The sequence below is a fragment of the Lontra canadensis genome, unplaced genomic scaffold (genome assembly GCF_010015895.1).
Source record: "Lontra canadensis isolate GAN:19392208 unplaced genomic scaffold, GSC_riverotter_1.0 scaffold5, whole genome shotgun sequence".
NCBI classification, from domain to species: domain Eukaryota; kingdom Metazoa; phylum Chordata; class Mammalia; order Carnivora; family Mustelidae; genus Lontra; species Lontra canadensis.
In genome coordinates this window covers 22,568,042-22,589,806 of record NW_022630999.1, presented here as the reverse complement: position 1 = coordinate 22,589,806, position 21,765 = coordinate 22,568,042, and the positions used below count along the sequence as shown (strand labels likewise).

Sequence of the window (21,765 nt, the reverse complement as noted above, 5' to 3'; positions counted from 1 at the left end):
ATTAACTTTTGTCCTTCCCGGTAGAGAGGGGAGGAGGGACGCCTTTGAAGTTTTGTCCTACTTTTAGGCAAATGGGGGAGGACAGAGACGTTTTGTGTTTTTGTTTGGTTGGATTGATTTGGGGTTTTTTGTTTGTTTTTGTTTTTGTTTTGTATCTGCTGCTTCTCAGTCACCTTCAGTGCAAACCAATCCTTGTACTAAAGTGGCCTATTTGTTGAGTGGCCTGTTCTGCCCTACTTCTGCCTCCTCTGATCTTCGTGATGGGAGATGCAGGAGCTGGGTGGAGGACGGAAAATCTGTGCTTGCTTCAGTCACATCCCCTAGTCTCCTGGCTGGGTGCTCAGCACACCACTGGCCTCAGTCAATATTTGTGGAATGAGTAAATGGGTTTACAGATGCAGAAGCTGAGGCTCAGAAGAGGTTCTGCCTCTTGGCGGATGACCCAGAGCAAATACAGGATGAATTCAAGCGCGGAGGAATTGGGTCTTGCTGGGGCTGTGTGCCCCGCAGTTTGCACGGTACGATGCTGTTCAATAAACGGTTAATGATGAGCCTGCACAAACGTCCTTCCTTCCTCTCTGCCTCCTGGGAGTGTCTGAATGGCCAACTCTAGGATTACCTGCCACTGACCTTTAGCTGGCTTTTGTTTATTGAGACTGATGGGTTCAGAAGCGAAATACAACTATGTGATGTTGGGTGAGCTGCTTTTGCTCTTTCTCAAATTCTATAAAAGTGGATTGAGGGGAAGTATTGGACAGAGAAGGTAGCAAGTAAAGATGCTTTTGTTGCAGTCAACTCTGCCATTTGTATCCTGATCCCCCCCCACCCCAGATACTTTATGGAAAACATATAGAATGTGTTGGGAAAAGAAGCTGAAGTACTAGGGCTCAAAAAGGACAGGGTCTAGGAATTCATAGGCAGCCTTTTCAGGTTCCACCACTGGGGTGACTCTGCTCCAGCCATTTTCACCAGATGTCACCCACCATGGAATTCGGTGAAGTAAGACCTGATTATCCTGGCTTGTCACTATTGACCCCCAGGTGCCTATGGTCAGTATGCAGTGAGAGGAGAACACTTGTCTCAAGGCAAATCGGGGCAATCTTTTGCCAAGAAGGTGGCAGGGATGCTGGAGGCTGGGATGATAGCTGTCTGCTACGATCGAGGAGGGCTTTCCAACATCTGACCTTCTTAACTGTGCCAGACCTGTGGTTTAGGAGGCTAGGAAACATGGGATGAGGTTTTTCAAAGTTACTGGAATATTCAGTCAGGGTCTGAAAGGGACCAAACACACATTTAGGGCAGGTTGGTTTGTGGTCTTCACCCATGTGCTGTTTGTTTGTTTGTTTGTTTGTTTTTTGTAGGATGGTCCCCCATTCCCCTTTTTCCTAGCATATTCTCAGAGGCCCAGTGATCTTAGAGTTTCCTTTTCTTCACTTACCTTTTGTCTTAATCACAAAGTATATCTCTACAGTATGCCTGTTGCCTCTTTCTTTGGCCCCTCCCTTCAGGTTGATCTGTTAAATGGGCACTATGGTTATTTATCAAAATTTGGTATTTAGGGATGCATGGGTGGCTCAGTGGGTTAAGCGTCTGCCTTCAGCTCAGGTCATGATCGCAGGGTGCTGGGATTGAATCCCGGATTGGGCTCTCTGCTCAGCAGGGAGGCAGCTTCTCCCTCTGCCTGCTGCTCCCTCTGCTTGTGCTCATGCTCGCTCGCTCGCTCTGGCAAATAAATAAATAAAATCTTTTTTAAAAAATGGGTTGCTAGAGAGGCAGCTATCTGATAATGTTTTCATTTTTTAGATTTTTCTAAGAAATAGAGGTAGTGCCCCATTTCCTTTAATGGTGGTGGTGGTGGTGGTGGTGGTGGTGGTGGTGGTGGTTCCTCTTCTTCTTCCTCTTTTCCTTCACTGTCTCCTCCTCCTCCTTTTTCTTTCGTTAACAGTCCAATAAATATTCGTCATGGACTTTTCAGCACACTGTAGAACAAATTTGTAAACTCTTGGGTGAGCCATTTTTAGGTCCCTTACCTCAGGTTCCTGACAATTAAGCTCCCCGACCCCAAGAAATCAGCCCTGTTTGCACAGAGAGGTTACTCATTTTTGTGGAGTTAGCCAGGAGAGAGGCATGAAGAGGATTAAATAAAGACCCTGCTGGTCAAAGGAGTAAACAGTGCTCATCTAAACATCCTCTGGTATATAAAAGCAAAACACAGGACCAGGAGCTGGTCGGAAGGATGCCAGGTCTTGTGCGGACTGGGAGAAGATGTAATGAGAAGCAGTTGGTGAAAAGGAGTGTTGACTTAATGCATTGTTTGGAAACTTCCTTAATAAAAGGTTAAAGAAAACATGCCATGTAGCTTCTTGCCAGGGTTATGGGTGGCGCCATCTTGCCTCAAAGTGTTGCTTCTGGGGCTGGTCTTCTGTCAGGAATGATGATACTTGTTCAAGGAAGTCCTTGGGATAGGAGGAGATCCCCAATCTTGAGATTAGGACCAATGTTTAAAGTTCCTCTTTCCTTGGCCTTTCTGTTCCCTCCAAAAAGGAACGCTTCTGCCTGTGGGCCCCTGGGCTTGTCGATCATTATTTGGAGTTAGGGCCCATGCCTTTGGCTTGTTGGTTTGTTTCCATTCTTCTGGAGTCAGAGGTGGAATGAGCACTGGTTTGGAAATCTTGGTTCTGAAACAGCTGTCTCTTCTCCCCTTTACTTTCTCCTTCGAAAACAAAAGAAAACAATACTTAACTGAATTTGTTTTTTGTTCCAAATATGGGCAAACATTGGCCATTACATTAGAATAGCACTCTGCTTTTCAAAAATCCTTCCAGTGCCTCCCTGTCCTGGACTATTTCTGCTTGATTGAAAGGGGGACTAACGCCGAGTAGCTTGTGATTGGCATAATGTCCCCTAGCTAGTTAAAAAATTTTAACACCCAGGGGTGCCTTGGTGGCTCAGTTGGTTGAGCATTTGACTCTTGATCTCAGCTCAGGTCTTGATCTCACGGTTGTGAGTTCAAGCCCTGTGTTGGCGTGGAGCCTACTTAAAAAAAAAAAAAAAAAATTAAGCCCCATAAAGAAAGAGACTAGTATTTTTTACCCTCAGATATGCATTTTCTGGATTTACCAATTATCAAGGTCTTGCCACATGTACACCTAGCTATTCCTGGAGAAAATTATAACAATGATTTGTAGAACACAAATACTTTATGCTTTACAAAGAGTTCTTTCATAGTTGTTGATTTTACTTGACAAAATTTCATAGGCTTTTGACAGCAACCCTGTTAAGTAGACTCTCAAATTCTTCCTATTTTATAGATGAGAGCTGAGGCACAGAGAGGTTAACTGACTTGCCCAAGCTCCCCCGAATTTGAAGTGTCAGAGCTAGTGCTCGAATGTCATTTTCTCATTTGATCCTTTCAGCGATGCTGTGAGATAGTAATTATTACTCTGTTCTTTTTGGTTGGATTTTGGTCAGCTAAGCCACAGAGGTGGTTTAGATGGCTCAAGTTCCTTTGGTCAATGACAGTTAAAATGCTAATTAACACTTGTGAAAGTTTGATTTATCTCATTCATGGGGGAGCCAGAAAGATGTTAAAACTGGTTTAAAACTTGGGTAAGGGAAACATATACGTAGGCATGTATATTTTTTTTAATAGTGAAAAAAATGAATGTTGAGATAAGATCGCTAAGTTAGATCTAAAATTGGTTAATATCACTTTACGGGAAATGTAACCACAACCTTTGGAGTCATCTTTTCTACTGGGTGGAAAACATTTGCATCTCTATTGTACCTCATTAGCCTTTGACAAGTTAACATCTCATCTTACAGGGTTGTAGCAGAGCAGCCTTAATTGACTAGTCTTTCAAAACTAAGTGTCCCCCCCCAATCCCGCCCCCATGGAGTCTGAAGACCCTTAGCCTGGCCTCTCTGAGCCTTCAGCTCCACGAAATTGAAAGCAACTGTGGTCATCTTTGGCCTCATTTCTAGGGTTTCAAAGGACAGTCATCTAGAGAGCAGTGCTGCTGGTACTTAAACCAAAGCTTTCGGAGCCTAGACCTGCCCTCTGTGCTGGGCTGGTATCATCTTCCGGTTTGGAGGGGTGATCAAGAGCCTAAAAATGGGAAACAGAGTTTAAAATGTTAACATAGATCCAGTGGAGCAGGAGAATTCTCAGAGCCTGGAAATGCATCACCTGGAAAAACTATTACAAATGCAGATTTCTCAGTCCTCTGGAGAATAGAATTCTCAGCGGGGCCGGTATGGGGCCTGGGATTTTATAGTTTTTCACAGTGCTTCCGGGTGTTGTGCAGTTCCTGGTCTAAGTCCCATGACGACGGCATTGAGAGTATGAGCGACAAATGAGGCGCGCATTATCATCAGCGTGGGTAGACACTGTGAGGATCCTGCAGGGGAAATGAGAGCGGCCAGCAGGGCTGTACTTCCCCAGTATTTAAGCGCCAGGATACTCTTGACAGACCTAGAAGGAGCACACTCTGGGGGAATGAGGTGTCCATGAAACTAACCACTGTGGGATGAGCTAAGTAATGTGGACCTGTGCCGAGCAAGGCTGCGTAGGTTGTTATCCCTTTGTCTTCACCCGGTGCTTATCTCAAGCAGAGGAAGGAGGGTTGAGCTCCAAGAAGCTGTTTTTTTGAGCCCTGCTGCCTCTCTCCCCAGAGGGAGTTGTAGAGATTGAAGTTTGGAGAGGCCTTTGAAATGTGTCTGATAGCGAATAGAATAGTCGTTAAAGGGATTGTTCTGGTTTTGAAGGTGCTAATCCTCTGGGGAGAGGGGTCAGGGCTGTTTCAGACTGCAGTGTACTTTTGGGGTCTGGCTGTGCCTCCGCGCGTAGGGCCCTGGCTGCCTCCAGACAGCTCTATTGTCTTTCCCTGGAGAGCAATCTCATGTCTAGTATTTGGGGGACAGCTTCTTTTCCCAGGTGGGATTCGGAAGATGCAGGTTTTGCTGGAGGACATAGGGTCTGAGCAGTCTGGCTTTTGCCCCAAGTGAGCATTTCCATGGTGGCTTCTATTAGCACTGGGATATCGTCTCTGCCTGTCTTGTGGGCTTGTGAGCCCGGAGGGTGTGTGTATGCAGCGGGGGAGCATGTCATAGAAACTGCTTTTCCATCAAAGCCAGAAAAAGGAGGGGGTGGGGTGGGAAATCTTGGACAGTCCTTCTCCCTTCCTGGACTCACTTCACTCACAACTTGTTTCCTGAAAATCCTAATACACTCCAGTGGTGAGAGATGGCTTCCTGCTGAGCTGCTGAGCCAGCCCCTTGTCAGGGAGGAGATGAGAACAAGATGTGGCCGAAGAAGGGGTGGATGGGCCAAGCTGGGCTGCTCATTGACGCCCTAGCCCCCTCTCTGAGTCCCAAGAGCACTGCCAGGGTACCACCTGGACACACAGGCATGGGCGGGCCTGGCCAGGGCTGTGGGGAGGATGTGAAAGTGGTGTTTTGTCTCTCAGTAAAATTGCATGGATGGTGGTGATGAAACGTGACCCTTTTGCTTCTGGAAAGAAGGACCTTGGCCAACATTGGCAACCCCATTTGGGGAAAGGGTTGTTGTTTCAAAAAACTGGCCCTGAAGTCCTTATGTATTCATCCTCTTTCTCCTGTCGCGTGCTTTGCTTACCCATATTTTTCTCTGCATATATGCACATCTAATAGCTCATGACATTTTTGTGACATCCCGTATGTCCCCAAGGCCTCTATCGTTATCATCAAATTGTGGTCTGGACACTGGTTCCTGGAAGTGTTTTAGTTTTATGCTTCCACTTTCTAAGAAAAAACAGAGCAGAAAAGTGCTTACGAAGTATGGTCTGGGCCAACAGCTCCGGGTCTGAAACCTGGCCCTGACATCGTGCCGGGAGAACTTGGACAAGTTAAATGTGGAGTTTCCAGGGTCCTTAGTCACACAGTGGGGAAAGGATTAGGACCTACCTCAGGGGTCTGTTGTACGTGGGTATGTTCAATGGTTTAACACTTAAATATGTGTGAACTGTTTTGATGGAACTTTTCTGGGTTTTTCAGGTTCAGAATGATCCAGGATGTGGTAGAGGCAGGAAGATGATGGGGGCTTGGGGAGTGAGACACTTTGATATTTCTGAGGTGTGCCTACCTTAAAAGTTAACTCACTAACTTGTGGTCTAGGGTGGTGCTTCTGCATCAGAATCACTTCGGGAGTTATTACAAAGGATGGCTGAGTTTCTCTCTGCCCCAGTACATCTGCGGTGGGGCCTAGCAATCTACAGTTTTAACTAATTCCTAGACTATGCTGCCGCTGCTGGTCCTGAAACGGCTGTTAGGCAGAAAAAGAAGCAGATCATTCCATGTGGATTCAGAAGACAGAATGAGGCCAGTGGGTGCCAGTTACAGAGAGGTTCTGTGTAAGAACTTTCTCTGACTGCTAAATGGGTTCCGAATTAGAGTGGGGGCTCTCGTGAGCTCCGTGTCCCTGGAGATGTCCAGTACTGACTGGCCATCTGGCAGATTCCCACACAAGTAGAAGGTTCATTCATTCACCTGTTCATTCATCCATTCATCCACTAATTCACAGAGTAAACTTGTACTGCCTGCTGGGAGGTGCTGGGAGGTGGGGAGAAGCCTTGAACAAAGCACCTGTGCCGTTGTTCTCAGGGAACCCACAGTCCAGTGAGTTTGGCTAAATGATTACAAAAGTCCCTTTTAACCCTGAGGCTCTGAGAGTCCTATGACGAGATCCTCAGAATAAGAAGCTACAGAACAATGCTTATCCTGCTGAAGACGTGGCCAGGGACTGACAAGAATGTGGCCATCTCTGAGGTTCAATCTGGAATGTTCTCTTCGGAGCATCTTCATGTGACTGAATCAAGGATTCTCCCGCCCTAAGACTCAAAAAGAGGTTAAAAATGTATTTGCCAGGAGTGCATTTCCTGTGAGAAAATTCAGGTTTCCCACTGGCACTGAGATAGACCATTAAACTCTGAACCCATGACTAGCTGTCCATAATGCTATCTGTGAAAGCAGACCCAGGAAATGGGGTTGAGAATGCGCTAATTGCTTTTTCACCTCTCCCAAGTGATCAGGGCTGGAGGATTAATGGCTGGGGACAGTTAGGGGGAAAGAGGTACATTCCATCTGTTTTTTCTGGGTTCTTCTGTTATTATTCCTGGTGGAAGCAATGATGATGATTGCTGACCTTTACTGAGCTCACTCTGTGAGTCTAGGCTTGCCGTTAAGCTCTCTTCACGCATTTTCACTTAATTCTTTTTTTGTTAGACTCCCAATTTCTCTTCTCTTGGGGACCTTAGACACCTCTTTGCCCCTGGACTTCAACTTTCTATAGATGCATTTTGCTTTTAATGTGGCTGAGCTAGTTGAAACCTACACTTGGCTCTTTTATTTTTCTTTAAACTTTTAGAGAAATTCTAGGAACCTTGTTTGGTGTTGCCTTTGCCTTTGGTGAGAGATTCTTAGCCTCAGCCTCAAGGGGTCTGTGGCAAGGGAGAAACCAATGTCCAATTTTAGAAAAGAAAAGAAAAAAAACCGGAATTGTCTATAAGGGTAATGCACAGAAGCAGCAGGTCTCAAAAAATCTGAGCCACTAGGTCTCAGAAAAGGCAGGCAAAGGCCGTGCGGGGAAGTCACACAGCGGGAACAAAGGAACAGATGAATGACTCCCATCTGGTCGGTTTTTGCAACATCATTCCATTGGTTTAGCTTGGATCGTGGGACACCGTTGGCCAGGGCCAGGTGGGACACTAAACCATGCAACAGGAAAGAGTTTCCCTTAAAGAAAACTGGCATGCTGATACTGAAAGCTGGTGGGTGCCGTGCTAACATTACCGGTGTAGGTCCCAGATCCGAGTCCACGGACCTTGGCAAGTTCTGAGTGTGTGTTTGCGTGTATATATTCTAGGTTGCAGAAAGCATTGCAATGCTGCTTTAGCTTTGTCTGCTTCTTCTGGTTGTGTCCAAACTAGGTGATGAACCCACTGAATACAAACTAATCCCCTTCCTTATGGTTTTCTTTTTGTTCCCGAGGTCCTTATGGCGGCTTATTTTCTTGTGCTAGGAGAAGCTTGGGTGGTTCTTCCTGGGTCATTGAGAATGGCTGGCCGCTGTTTCCAGGAGGGCAGAGGCCATCACCTAAAGAGACAAAAGCCTGTGTTTATTCTTTGCAGGTACCTTTTTGCTCCAGCCTACACAGAAACCCATTATACTCCAAGTGGCAGCCCTCAGACCACCAGGCTGAAATCTGAGGTAAGTTCAGGTCAACAAAGATCTGCAGTTGGCCTTTCCTCGTCCCACCCCTGGGGCGTGAGGAGATGCATGGTGGAGACAGACCCCCTCTGAAGGGTTTGTTTGCCCTGACCCAAGACCAAGGGCGTGAGCAGGAGAAGCATTCTGTAAATTTGTTGTCTCATAAGGCCGCCCTCTTCTCTGCTGGCTAAAATGGTCAGACGAACAGTAGTTTAGGTAATTGCATCTGATTAAAATTGGCATAAATCATTACGAAGCATACATTTTCTTTGTTGGGTGTTAATCACCCACATATTAACAAAAGTGTAAGTGAAGGAAATGAATTACCAGGGATCCTGCCATGTCACTTAATTAGATGTTTAATTGATCCTTTCCCATATGGATGGATAAGGTTTTGTAGTCTGCCTTCTCAATGTGATTTAAGGCTATGCAGATTTTCTTGTTTTGCTGCCATGTTTATATTGGATTTTTTTTTTTTTCTTTCAAAGTGTTTTTGAGTTCAGATATTTGCACAAAGATTTGTCACTTAAAAAATGGTCTTTCAGGGGCGCCTGGGTGGCTCAGTTGGTTTAGCATCCAACTCTTGATTTCAGCTCAGGTCATGATTTCAGGGTCCTGGGATTGAGCCCCGAGTTGGGCTCTGCACTCAACTTGGAGTCTGCTTGTCCTTCTCCCTCCTCCTGCTGGACTCTCAAATAAATAAATAAGTAAAATCTGTTAAAAAAAATAGTCTGTCAAATCGTTTGTCATATGGATGCATTTTAGTGTGCTTCACCACACCCCACTGGTGGGCATTTAAGGTAGTGAACTGTACCCATTTCATGGTTTGCTGACTTTTCCTACCAGGGGACCGTTAGTGTTGGCGGGATCAGAGCAGTGGTTCTTAGCTAGGAGGAATTTTGCCTAAATTATCTCTTTTACTTAAACTTTTGTTAACGTAAAGAAAATAGGTTTCATGTTGATGAGGTCAATTTTAATCAGATGCAGTTACCAAAAAATATTCTATTTGTTTGGTTGACCATTTTAGCCAGCAAAGGAGGGGACACTTGGCGTCAAAGGAGGGGACACTTGGCGTCGTCTGGAGACAGTTTTGACTGTCACAACTGGGAGGTGGATGCTACTGGCATCTGGTGGGTAGAAGCCAGGAAAGCCACTAAGTGTCCTATAATGCATAAGGTGGCCCCTCCACAACAGAGAGTTATGCGGCCCTAAATGTCAACAGTGCCCAAGATGAGAAACTCTGGATTAGAGTGAACTTTCTCAGTATGTGCAGATGAAATAGGGTGAAGGAGGGAAGATGGACTCCAGCAGGAGCAGCAGTGGTCTTCTGCCTTTGGGGCAGGACGTCATGGAAGTTGGTGGCATGCAGATGCGGAGTGTGGTGAATAGGGTAGCAGGACAGGCCCCTTAGCCTCAGTGTTCTTCTGGAAGCTTCTCGTGGAATCAGAGAAGCTTCATGGGTCTCCATGACCCATCTTTAAAATATCTTTGCTGGAGCGCAGACATCCAGAAGACAATGACAGCCACTCTCCGTCAGTAAAAGCTCAGATTAGTTTATCAGATTAGCCTTGAATGGGGAAAGGGACCCAGGACTTCTAAGTTTTGACAGACCTGAGAGGTTGGGAGCATAGCAATCAGGTAGCTGAGGAGCTGTGTTCCATCAATGCTGTCTTCTTCACCAAGACCTCTCTGGAGGGGGGAGGAGTTGGCAGTGTGGCCAGGATCCACGGGCAGGCAGATTGACCTTGTCTTCTCATCTCTGGGGAGGCTCTCTAGGCGTGGCTCCTCGCCTTCTTCAGTGCCCCTTGGTCGAAACTCCCTCCATTATGGAGACCTCCACTCTCTGCCTCCAGGGAGACAGGGAGAAAGCAGGCGTGCCTCGAAAGCCCCAGGACCTCACCAAGCACTGTCCTCTGAGTTTGGCTTTGGCACTTCTCCACCCACAGCTCAAGAATGGGTCTCAGTGCACAAGTTTGGCATGAGCTCATACTTCCTGCTGTGAAAGCCCCCTTGGGTGGCCCCCTCAGCCTGAGAGACTGAGAAGGAATGCGGTGACTTCATGACTGTTCATTTACTTGTTCTTTGTGCACTCAGCGTCAGGCAGAGATGCTGTGAGGGCCTTTCAGAAACAAAGGAGTGGAAGAGAACTTCCCCTCACCCCCAGAACATCCCTCCTTCCTGAAGGTCCTGTTAACCGAAGCACATCCTAGCTGCAGTATGGGACGACCCATTATTTTCGTACATCCCTCCTACTGGACTCTTGCAAAGCCCCCATGGAACTCCTTCTCCGCTTTCTTACCTGGGAGCTGAGGACTTCAAAGAGAAATGAGAATAGAATACACCATTTAGCTGTGCCTGACCCAAACATGGAGGGCTACGCCCTGCGACCAGCCTTGGCCTGGGCTACTGGGAGCCCTGGGAACCGTCAGACTCATCCTTCAGGCCAGCAGGAGTTCCAGATTTGGAGTCTGAGGCCAGGCATGTAGACTTGCCTTTAACCAGCTCTGTGACCTTAACCAATGCTTTTGTCCACAATGGTATTGAGTTTCTTCATCAGAAAATTGGATATATTAAGATCTGACTCTCAGAGCTATAGAAGGGTAAGATGAGTCACCGATTTTGTGGGAATTTGTAAACATATCTGCCAGCGCCACATTTTACTCATGAGGAAATTGAGAAGAGAGAAAGTAACATGTTTATGTTCAGATAACCAGCCAGTGGCAAGGCTTAGACTAGAATTAAGTCCCTGGTGGGGCTAGAAGAGAGTAGAGCTGTGACCAGTTCATTCCTGCACACTTTCCTGGGGCTGCTTTTGCTCAGAGAGGCTGGCGAGTCTCAAGTTAGGCTGCCGTGGTTCCAGTCTCCTCCTGGCTGTGTGGCCTTGTGAGCCACAGGAAACCTCTCCCACCTTTAATTTCCCTTTTTAAAAAATGGCAGTTAAAATATCTACCTCATAAGGCTGTGAGATTGTCAGAATTAAAGGAAAAAAAAATCTCCATTAGTTTTTTCCCCAGTCTCCAGGGCTGGATGGATGTTAGCCTCATGGTTTACAACAGAAGTGGCAGGTATCATTAGCATGTGTGATGATGTGTGTGAAAGCGCTTGGTCGATCTAAAGCATGTTTAATTAAAGTCCACTGTTATGCTGTTTGAGAGGGCACCTTGGTGAACACTATTAGCATCATCTCAAAGATGGGAAGAGGCCCGGGGATTCTTCGTGTCCATCCCTGGATTTGAATTCTCTTGATTTGTAGAGGGACCCGGATTTTTGAAACTGTAGCTGATCCTCATTTCTGAACTTCTTGACTCTCCATCATTCCAACATCTGCAAACCCCACTGACCCTACATGGGCCTGGCCTCGTCTTCCACTGGTGAATGATTCGGGCTGTGGAGTTCATGGCCCTGTGGCTGAGTTGTAAGGATCGGTTCAGAAGCTGCGAGTTTGATGATATGTCTCCAGGTCTTGGGAGTCTGGCGGAGGGGGAGAACTGTGTGACAGGCCGGCATCTGCAAGCAGGTGGAATCCTGGCTGGAAGGAGGGTTATGCCTGCCTCACCTTCCTTCACAGGTGCCGGCACAGCGCCTTTCCTCAGTGTTCCTCTGAATGCCAGCATCTGGTGCATTGGAAGTCCAGGAGAGTTTGATGCAAAGAGAGAAGCCGCTGCCTATCTCTTGTCCTGAGCTAGAACGGGTGGAGGAGCCGAGCCACACTGCCAGCCAGCGGGTTGTTGCCACGAGAGAGGGCACCAGTGCTCTGGACCCTGCCCCTGAGCTGAGTTCCGGCCTGGCCCGTAGCCTGTGACCTGGCATGTGGCTCAGCTGTGTATGACCCAGAATTGGTGTGGGACCACTGAGGGTTCAGGCCCTTGGTGGGCTTCCGGCTCCCTCGTGGCCACATCCCACCTTTGACTTTAAGGCCTGTATCACGATCACTAAGGTTTATTGCCCACCACAGGTCCTCGATGGAGAGTTTTCTCACAAGCACCTCATGAGGTAGAGACCAAAGACACTGGAGGTCGGAGGGAGGTTGTGGAACTGTTTCGACCACAGGCAGGTGTGGGCGCTTGCATGTAGATCCAGCTGGGCTGCACCAACGTGCCGGCATTTAGTCGTCAGGCCATTGCCCTGCCCAGAGCTAGGCGGGAGGTGGGGCCAGAGAGTGCAGACGAATGGGTTTGCGAACGAATGGGTTTGCGGCCTCCTGGGTCCTGTCCCTGCTGGCTTTGGACTGAGGAACGACCACAACAAGTGTGGTAGTGAGGGATCGCTGGGCAGATCGTAGGCAGATGCCCGAGATTTCTGATTGAACCTGCCTGGGCACTGTGGGGAAAGAGAAAACTCCCCCGTGTCTGCAGCTGCATAGCTCAGAACCTTCCTAACACCTTTGCGAAACCCGCCTCTGCCCCGGGATTTTTCCTTCTCTCTGTTCTGAGCAGCTGAGCTCCCTTGAACTATGTGGGAAAAAGTTTATAGGAGTGTGCCCCTGTGTGTGCTGGGGACAGTCGTGGGCTGCGCCCATCCGTCTCTGGTGCTTTGCTGCTCCCAGCTGTGTCCCGGGTGCCCTCTTAGATGCTCTGGTTCCCCTACTTATAATACACTCGGCTGGCACCTCCAACTTGGATTTCAAGCCTCTCTTCAGAGTTTGTAATTAAATCTCTGTATGGCTTTTTAATTAAGATTGGCTCTCGCAAGACGCTAAGTCCCAGGAAGGCTGGAGACGTGCGTGCTCTCTCCTTGTTGTGTCTCCCGGACGTAGCCGGAGGCCTGGCCCGGAGCAGCATTCAGCAGCTGCTTGTAGTCAAGGGGAGTCCAGCCAGGTCAGGAGGACCAGATGGCTGTGAGACACACCGACGTGAGAGCAGCATCAGCCCTCCAGGCTTCTGTGGCTGCAGGTGCCAAATCGGGTCTGGTCCAGGCGCACAGGGATTCAGGGAGGTGGGGAAGTGGGGAGCTCTCCGTCTTCCAGGGCTGCTGTGGCAAAGCACTGTGAACTTAGAGGTGCAAAACACAGTTCCAGAGGCTGGAAGTCCAAAATCACGGTGTCAGCAGGGCCAGGCTTCCTCTGTGGTCTCTAGGGAAGGATGCTTCCTTGCCTCCTCCAGCTTCTGGCAGCCCCCATCAGTCCATGGTGCTCCTTGGCTTGCAGCTGGATCACCCTAATCTCTGAAGTCGACTTCAGATGGCCTCTTCTCTCTCCCTCGGGCTCTCTGTGTCCTCCCCTCTTTTTCTAAGGACATCAGTCCAGTATGACTTCATCTGAACTTAATGCCATTTGAAAAGACCCTGTCCCAAAGAAGGTCACATTCTGAGATTCTGGGAGGACACGCATCTCAACTCTGCAGGGGATCCCGGAGGTGACTCGAGCGGGGAGGCAGGCTCTTCAGAAGCCATCGTGGCCTGTAGTCACGTGTCATGGCAAGAGCCCTGAGCTAGACCTGAAGTCCTGGCTTCTCTAACAGGGAGACCTTCAGCAAATCTTTCTGCTTCTCTGAATCTCGGTTGTCCATCTGTTCACTGGAATGATGACATCTGCTCTGTCCCAGGACTATTACGAGGATCAAATAAAAGGGTGGTTTAGGAAGCTCTTTGCAGACTGTAAGTTAGGGCATGCATAATCGTCCCTGACCTTCACGAGACCTGAACGTTGCCAAGCTTATCAGTGTCCTTCCGCCTGACCAGCCCCCTCTTCTCCTCGCTAGGACCACTGCTTTTACCACGGGACGGTGAGGAAGGCCGAGCAGTCCAGTGTGACACTCAGCACGTGCCGGGGAATGAGGTAAGAGGCCCTGGCTGCGCTGGGGGGCGCCTGGCACTCCCCACACGCGTGGAATTTTTAGGTCAAGCAGGGCTGGCCTTGGGCAGGGACCTTGAGAGGCTGTCCATTGAGAGTGTATGCAAGCCAGTTCTACAAAGGGCTGAGCTTCGGAGAGACAAGGAAAGTCCCAGATAATCCACAGATTCACTGGGCTTGAGCTTTCTCTTTCTTGAGGAACTTGAGGTTTCTTTATTATTTGGGCATGGGGAAGCCAGCAGGTCAGGAGATGACTACCACTGAAAAAATAGTTTGCTGTACTCAAGATCCCAAGAGAAGGGGCACACCACATAGGGAAGCACAGGGGTCAGTCAGGGGCCAGGTTGTGGGAGGTGAGGGGATGTGGGCAGGAGTCTTCGCTTCGGTTTCTATAGGAAGAAACTGGCATGGCAGGGTAAGCTGGCTTTGGATTGGCCACTTTGAAGTGGGATCTGGGGCAAAAGGGCTGTTCCTAGTTGTCTGGCACCAGCTCCCAGGGTGATCAGGGCAGGGGGTGGCACCTGCCCCCGGGGTGATCTGGGCAGGGGGACTGGCCAAGAGGGTGAGAGCCTGCATCTCAAAGTTGTTTACCGCCCCTAGGAATTGGCTAATCCTGAGAAGGGCAAGGCCCCAGCTGTCAAAGCATCATAATACAGAAAATAAAAGTCATGGTTCATACACTTGAAATGAGCGTGAGTGCTTATTTCCACTTCTCCTTTGCTCTTTGCTGGTCTCAGAACTAGCAGGAGATGAAAAAGGAACCGGGCATTTAGGAGAAGAGGAGGGCAGAAGAGAAGGGAGAAGCTAGGTGATTTTCAGGATGACAGGCGAGGCAGAGAATCTATGTTAGCTAGAGCCTCTACAGTGAAGCCCTGTGCTGAGACTTCACCGAGGCTCACATGCAAGTGCAAGGCCCCTCATGCTGAGATCCCATGTGTTTGTTTATAAATTGGGCCATGTCTCCTCTGTAAGGCTTCTCAGTGCGTCTGCCGGAGGGAATTAGGCAGGAAATAAGCTTTGGCTGGAAGACATAACCGTGGCTCCCAATCCTCTGCTCAGATGACCTGGTTGAGCCAAGCCAACTGGTCTCCAGTGGTGTTTACAGGCCCAGCTGCCACCACCTGTGGTCTGCAAGTAAACAATGTCTGTCCTAAGAAGGAAGAAAGGGAACACGCAGGTGTGACTCGCTTCTCCCTGCCTCTTCCTCTGTGTCCATGGTCTGGAGCAGTGGGAACTTGGCTTGGGTTCTCACAAATCATTCCCGCAGCCGTGCTGACAGGGGGAAACCGGGTGAGCCGCCCATGTGTTTGTGTTCTGCATGCTTCCCTCTGCTGCTGTCACCCATCTTACTTTCCCAGCCTTCTCACTGCACACCTTAAGAACTGAAGGGCATCTGTGGGCCCGGCTGGCTTAAGAGCCGGAAACGTATACCAGATGTCTCATTCAGACCCTAGAGAAGGAACAGCTGCAGCAGCAGCAGACTTCAGAACCATATAACCCTCAAGTCCCTCCCCACGGCTCATAAAGCCATGCTTCGTGGAGCAACCTCCATAGTGATGGCGCTTCTCTCCTGGGAACGTGCTCTTTTGATTAGGGAAAATAGGTAGGATTTATACCAAATGGAATCTTTGGCTGGTCATACAAATACAGAGGAGTTCCCCTGAGTTTCCAGAGTTTCCAGATTGTTGCGGGGCCCCCCTCTTCTCTCCAAAGCAATGTTTGAGTGACTTTAATTGGAGCAGTGATCCATGATCATGGTAAAAACAAATTCAAGTAGTACAAAAGAGAGGGTACAATGAAAGATAGGGTCCTTTTTCACCCGGGATTTCCAGGCCCCGCTCCACCAGAGGAAGCCATTGTTAGCAGTTTCTTGTTTATCCTTTTAGAAATATTTCTTGCGAAAAAAGAACATTGGTAGGTCATATCCTGTTTTATAATCGTATTTGGGCTGCTGACACCTTTGAGAATTGTGTGACAGCTACGGATCCTTACAAAAAACACCAGCAGAAAGAAGGGGCATACCATTTCACGACGGATGTTGGGTGTCCAGGCCCCCCAGCCCGTCTCTGATCAACAACTCATCCTTTAAATGTCCACCTGACTTCTTGCATGCACAAACGCCTTGCAGAGGAGCACATAGGATCAATGTAAGGAGGGATGGTTATCTGTGAAGGAATCCAGACAGTATCGGGATGAAGTGACCGTGAGTGAACCTACGGGTTCTAGGAGACACGCTGTGTGTGTATATGCGTGTATATGTGTCCCTAGCTCGCTCTCTGCCAGCAAGAGAGGTATTGATTGCAGTAAAACTTTTTTTTAACCTCATTGGTAAGTTGCTTATTTTTAAACAAAATGCTGTTTAAAAGTTATTATTGCATAACTGATGTGTTAACCATTCAAATAATCTAGTGTCAAGTTAAAAGAAGTGGAAGTTCCTTATCCCCTCCCACCGTTCCAACCAGTTGCTGTTGGGGATATATATAACTGAAAGACGTAAGTGTGTGTATACATGGTGTTTCTTAATCCAAATAAGATAACCCTATACATAACACTCTGAAATGTTTTTCTCACTTAACATTATGTCTTAGGCACACATAGATCTAGCTCATTCTTCGAATAGCTACATAGTGTCTTTATGAATGTCAGGCAAGTTTAATTACATTGAAGGTCTTTCAAGGTTATATAGTAAATCTGATAGCAACTCTGTCCTCAAAACCCTGGGCCCCACTTCCACTGTGGTTATACTGACCCTTCGCCTCAGGATCCAGGTCTGTGAGAGAGGGCGGGAGAGAGAACATGAGATCAGAAATGCGAGAGAACGTGTAAGAATGTGTGCATGATGGCCTGGAAGGAGCTCAGAATTTGGTCAAGGGACCCACCTTTGAGACTCCACACCTGGAGATGGGGTCTCTGAGTTTTGCCTTTCCTGAATCATTCTCTGCTTGTCTTTGCCTTGGCTGTACTGGCGTCTCCCGTGGGCCTTTGTTGTGGATGGTGCTCATGGGACAGAGGCTGGAAGGGGGCCGTGGGGCCGTGGGTCCAGGGTCCGGGGACTGGGGTCAGGGCCCCCCTGGGGAATGAGGAGCCTGTTCACCAGAAGGCTGGGATCTGCCCCAGCTCTAACACTAACTCACTGGGTAAATGTGCACGTTCCTTTTTCCCTGGGCTTTGGTTCCTCTCATCTGAAAAAGAAAACAGATCAGATCACGCAAAGGACTGTTGAACGTTGGAAGTTCTGAGCTACAGAGAGTGCATGGTCCCAGGGAGGCGGGTACCTGGGGCGGGAGGGGGTGGCTCCTACGCCGCCCCACAGCAAGCCAGCCCCGTCAGCCCCTCTCCCGGGGAGGGGCATGGCCTTCCGCCCTTGAAAACCTGGCCTGGCTTCTGAAGAACACATCATAAACGCTGCCTCTGTGTCCGGCACAGAGTAAGCCGTGACGTGTAGATCCTGGAATCGAACCAGTCTCAGTCTAGAACCTAATTCCCCGGCGTTGGTTTTCTCACCTATAAAATGAGAACATCTGTGACATCTTCGGTGGATTTACATTAGGGGATGAGGGCAGTCTCCTTGAGAGCAGGGACTCCTTTCAGTCCTGTTGCCTCCCCGGTGCCTAAAACAGTCCCTGGCTCATTGTAGGTTCCGTATATGTGTGCTGAGTGGCTAGGGAACAGTTCCCTATACTCCAGTCAGTTATCACAGCCACGGTGTGAGCCGGCCAGCACTGTGGACTTAGCACAATGCTAGTAGACAGCAGCCGGAGTTTGAGCCAGGTGTGCTCCCTCCTGAGCTTATGCTCTCCACTTGTGCCTTGCCACCCCATACCCAAGGGAGCACATCACCTATGTGCCTTCTTCCTTCTGTGCCGCTTTTGATGATCGAAATGCCTTTTTCTCATTGGATGCAGATTGGGGCCAGGGCGAGGAGGGGAGGGAAAGAAGGGGAACAGGGTGGTTACCTCTTAGGGCAGCTCTGGATGTAGGGACCTGGGATGTGTCTCCTTAGGTTTAGCTCTGAATGGACACATTCCTACGAGGCACTTCTTGCCTAGGTCATTCAAGGGTGCATTTGGGGGAGTCCTGTGATCATTCAGGAGTTAAGCATGAATCACCCGCCACTGCCTGCCTGCCCTTCCCTGCCAAGGTTCCTCTTTATAATTTCATTTATATCAAGCTCTTAACAATGAGCAATAGGGTGGAGAGTGGACTGGAGAATAGCGTGTGAGGTCCCAGCCTCCCAGCTTCCTGCGCGCCCCTCCTGTGCCCCCTGACTGAGCTCTGCCAGTGCTTACATTTAGCAAATTAGATCAACTGAGGCTCTTGGAAAGATAAATGACCTGTGGGTGCTCAGGGGAGAGCAGCTAGCAAGATTTGGGGGTGATGATGGGGGGCCACGGGAAGTGGATTCTAAGAAATCCCCTGACCATCGTGGGAGCTGGTGCTCACTGTGAAGTGCTGGGGCTCATGCCAGCTTCTCCTCCAACCCAGGCAGTCGGGGAGGACTGCAGCTGTGCCACGGGGCTGTTACCAGGGACCACAGTAGGGGGAGGGGTGGGGAGTGGCCATGAATTCTCAGTGTCCTGAGACCTAGTATCTGCCACTCTCCGAAGCAGAATTGTCTGGGCCTTTGTGAAAGGACAGGCTTCTGCCACCAAGCCTGGGCTCCAGGCCAGACTTCCTGAGTGTGCCTGCGCTGGGAATTACCGCTCAACTTGTTTACGCTGCAGATGCTCCAGCCCCAGAATCAGAGTCTCCGACATCTGTCATGTTAATGTACACCTCAGAACGGTCTGATAGGTAGCTCTGGGGGCTCGGATCCTGGAGATCTATGACCCCTCAGTTTGGAACTCACTGATGGAGGCAGATGGCCCAGAGGCTGCCAGAACTTAAATCTTTGGCTCTGGATACCCATCAGACCTTGTTATGCAACCTCTCTGGGGCTCAGTTTCCTCATCTATAAAATGGGACTCATGATGATGCCTTATAACACTGAAAAAAAGAAAAAAAAGAATGATGATTATAAGCCCAGAGCCTGGCCTTTGGTTAACTCTCAAAAAAATGGCCTCTCACAAGGAAAATGGGCTAAATGCCTCCTTTGACTTCTTATCTCCCGACAGACTGGTATCTTGCTTCTGACGGGCCGATCTCACCTCTGTGGAGAGTTACTCATGCCTGTCAGCTGTAGCCATCTGTAAACCGGGAGTATCTTTCTGCCCCACTCTACAGGGCTGTGTGACAGAGGTAGTGTGACAGTGTGGTTAAGGTTGTGAGACCTGGGACCAGACTGCTTGTGTTCTGACTACCTGTGTGACTTCGGGGCAGTTTATTAACCTCACCTAGCCTTAGTGCTCTTGTTTGCACAATGGGGGTCAGAAATGTTAGGGTGAAGAAGGAAATACTCAGCACAGTGCCCGGGCCATAGCAAAACCTCCACATAGCCACCATGATTAATATTACTCACCATGGACCAAACTTTGGCTTGGTCTCTGCTCTGTTTGACCAGAGGCAGGTTCAAGCAATGCCTGCCGGGTTGGCCACATGGGGACCTTCACTGGTTCCTGTGCGGAACTTTCCACTCACTGGGTGTTATCTTCGCAGCCACAACCTGATGGGCATAAAACCATCATCTGACTTGCTGTCAAGCCCTCTGTCTCCAATGTTTGGAGTCACTGGGGGAAACTGAGGTCATGGGAGGGGCCTTGGTCAGCCGAGATGAGAAGAAAAGCTTTGGAACAGGATGCCCACAGTGGCTCTGCCCTCTCCTGTCTGGACTCGAGAGCGGATGTGACCCTGGCTGTTCACCCACTCCCACCTCCAGCTGTTCAGGGAGCACCCGTGTCCTGCCGAGGGGATTGCTGTGTCAGCCTGGGTGAGGCAGCCGGGAAGTCGTCAGGCTCCCTGGCACCGGAATGAGGTCAGCCAGGGATGGGTTCCAGGAAGGCTGCTGCTGATCCGCCTGGCGCTATCTCTCTGGCAAGCATCACAGGCTCTTCCCAAAGGGGAAAACCTGGATGGGGATTTGAGGGGGTAGGGGTGGAGGTGGAAGCTGGGGCAGCCAGAGAGAGGTCCTGCCAGTTTGGAGAGGCAAAGACCGACTTAGAGATACCTTAGCTTTGAAATTTCTGGGCAGATGAGGGCCTGAGGTTTTGGAGCCCATGAAATACTACTGGTGCCCTGGGACTTATTACTGGGCTTCTTCCTCCCTCAGAGCCCTGACTGAATGCCTTCCTTTGCTACAGTATTCATCTCACCGCATCACGCCTGCTACATGGGCCCGTACTCACCCTTCCATGGATTATGTGTGGTAGTGATCAGTAGTAGATCATGGCCTTGGAAGCCTCATTGATGTGATGCTCCCAGGCAGCTGTGTCCAATCCATTAGTGTTAGGGGCGATGAAACCTTTGTGCTCTGTTATATACTCTGTTCTGTACTCTAGTGGTTTATTCCCAGGTTCAGAGTCTAAGCTCCACGGGGGCCGGGACTCTGTCTGTCTTGTTCACGTCTCCATCCTCCTCATCTGGCTCGATGCCTGGCACATAGCAGGAGCTCAGGAAACCATGAATGACTGAATTGTGGAATGAATGACCGTCCTCCATTGAAACTGAGAATGACTTGAGGACAGGGATTATGTCTAGATAACATCTAGTACAGGTAAAAAGTTCAGTGAGTGAAAGAATAAAATGAATGAACGCATGTCCTTATTCTTAGTTCAGTGTTTGTGTCTATAACCAGGAGCCAAGAGCAGTCTCACATCCTTGGTTGTGGACATAACTTCACTGAAGAGCGGCCCCACTCGGGCTAGTAACAATCACATCGGTGATGCGTCTAGCTTCGGTTTCTTCTGTACACAAAAATCTTTCCATTAATCATTTGGAGTCCTGTTAAATTAGTTAATTATCATTTGCATTTACACATGGGAAAAGTGAGCGATTTTTTTTTAAAGAGGTTTGTTGAAGACCATTTGACAGCTTAACGTTGGAGTGAACACCAGAACTTGGACTCCCCACTCCCACACCACTGTTTTCCTTTCCAGTCACCAGGCCATCATTTTCTCAGTCTCTAGGTTTCAACTTTTGATTTGTCATATGCCATGTTTGAGTTGGGGGGCTTTTTGGAATCCTTGTCTTACCATCCTTTATTTATTAACTGTCCTTGGTGAGCCTTTTTAGACCCTTTCAGCTTCTCCGTAACCAGCTTTCAGTACTTGAAATTGTGTACCAGCTTTCATATACATGTACAGATTTCCCTGGAGAGAAAGTCCGAGTTGATGTCAGATTCTTACCAAAAGGTTCATGATCCCATAGTAAAGTTAAGAACCAACGATCAGAACTAACCATGTCATTTTGCATATGGAAAACCTGAGGTCTGAGCAAGAGACTTTTCCAAGACTATAATCTTTGATCAGAGATTCTGTTTCTCCCATTGACAGGGGACTGATTGTGGTGAGCAGTAACCTCAGCTACATCATCGAGCCCCTGCCTGACAGCGAGGGCCACCACCTTATTTACAGATCTGAACATCTCAAGCTACCCCTGGGGAACTGTGGGGCCGAGCACTCCAAGTCCACCCCCGGGGACTGGGTCCTTCATTTCACCAACCAGACCAAGAAACGACCTCGCAGGGTGAGTCTCAGTATAGGAATAAACCTGGGGGTAGGTTTGTCCCCTCTGAGGATCCTTCCTTTGGATCCATGAGTATTTCCAAATTAAAGGAGATGGCCAGGGAGGAAGAA

General features: G+C 48.8%; 1 protein-coding gene across 3 annotated transcripts in view; it reads left to right on the top strand.

Moving 5' to 3' along the window:
- The window catches only part of ADAM19 (ADAM metallopeptidase domain 19), an 80,328-nt gene that overhangs the window by 22,579 nt on the left and 35,984 nt on the right, over positions 1-21,765 (top strand). For all 3 annotated transcript variants that reach the window (XM_032851669.1, XM_032851668.1, XM_032851670.1), the window contains 3 exons: positions 8,166-8,244; positions 13,944-14,020; positions 21,463-21,655. In XM_032851669.1, coding sequence (XP_032707560.1) covers positions 8,166-8,244; positions 13,944-14,020; positions 21,463-21,655 — 349 coding nt within the window. The remainder of the gene's footprint in view (positions 1-8,165; positions 8,245-13,943; positions 14,021-21,462; positions 21,656-21,765) is intronic.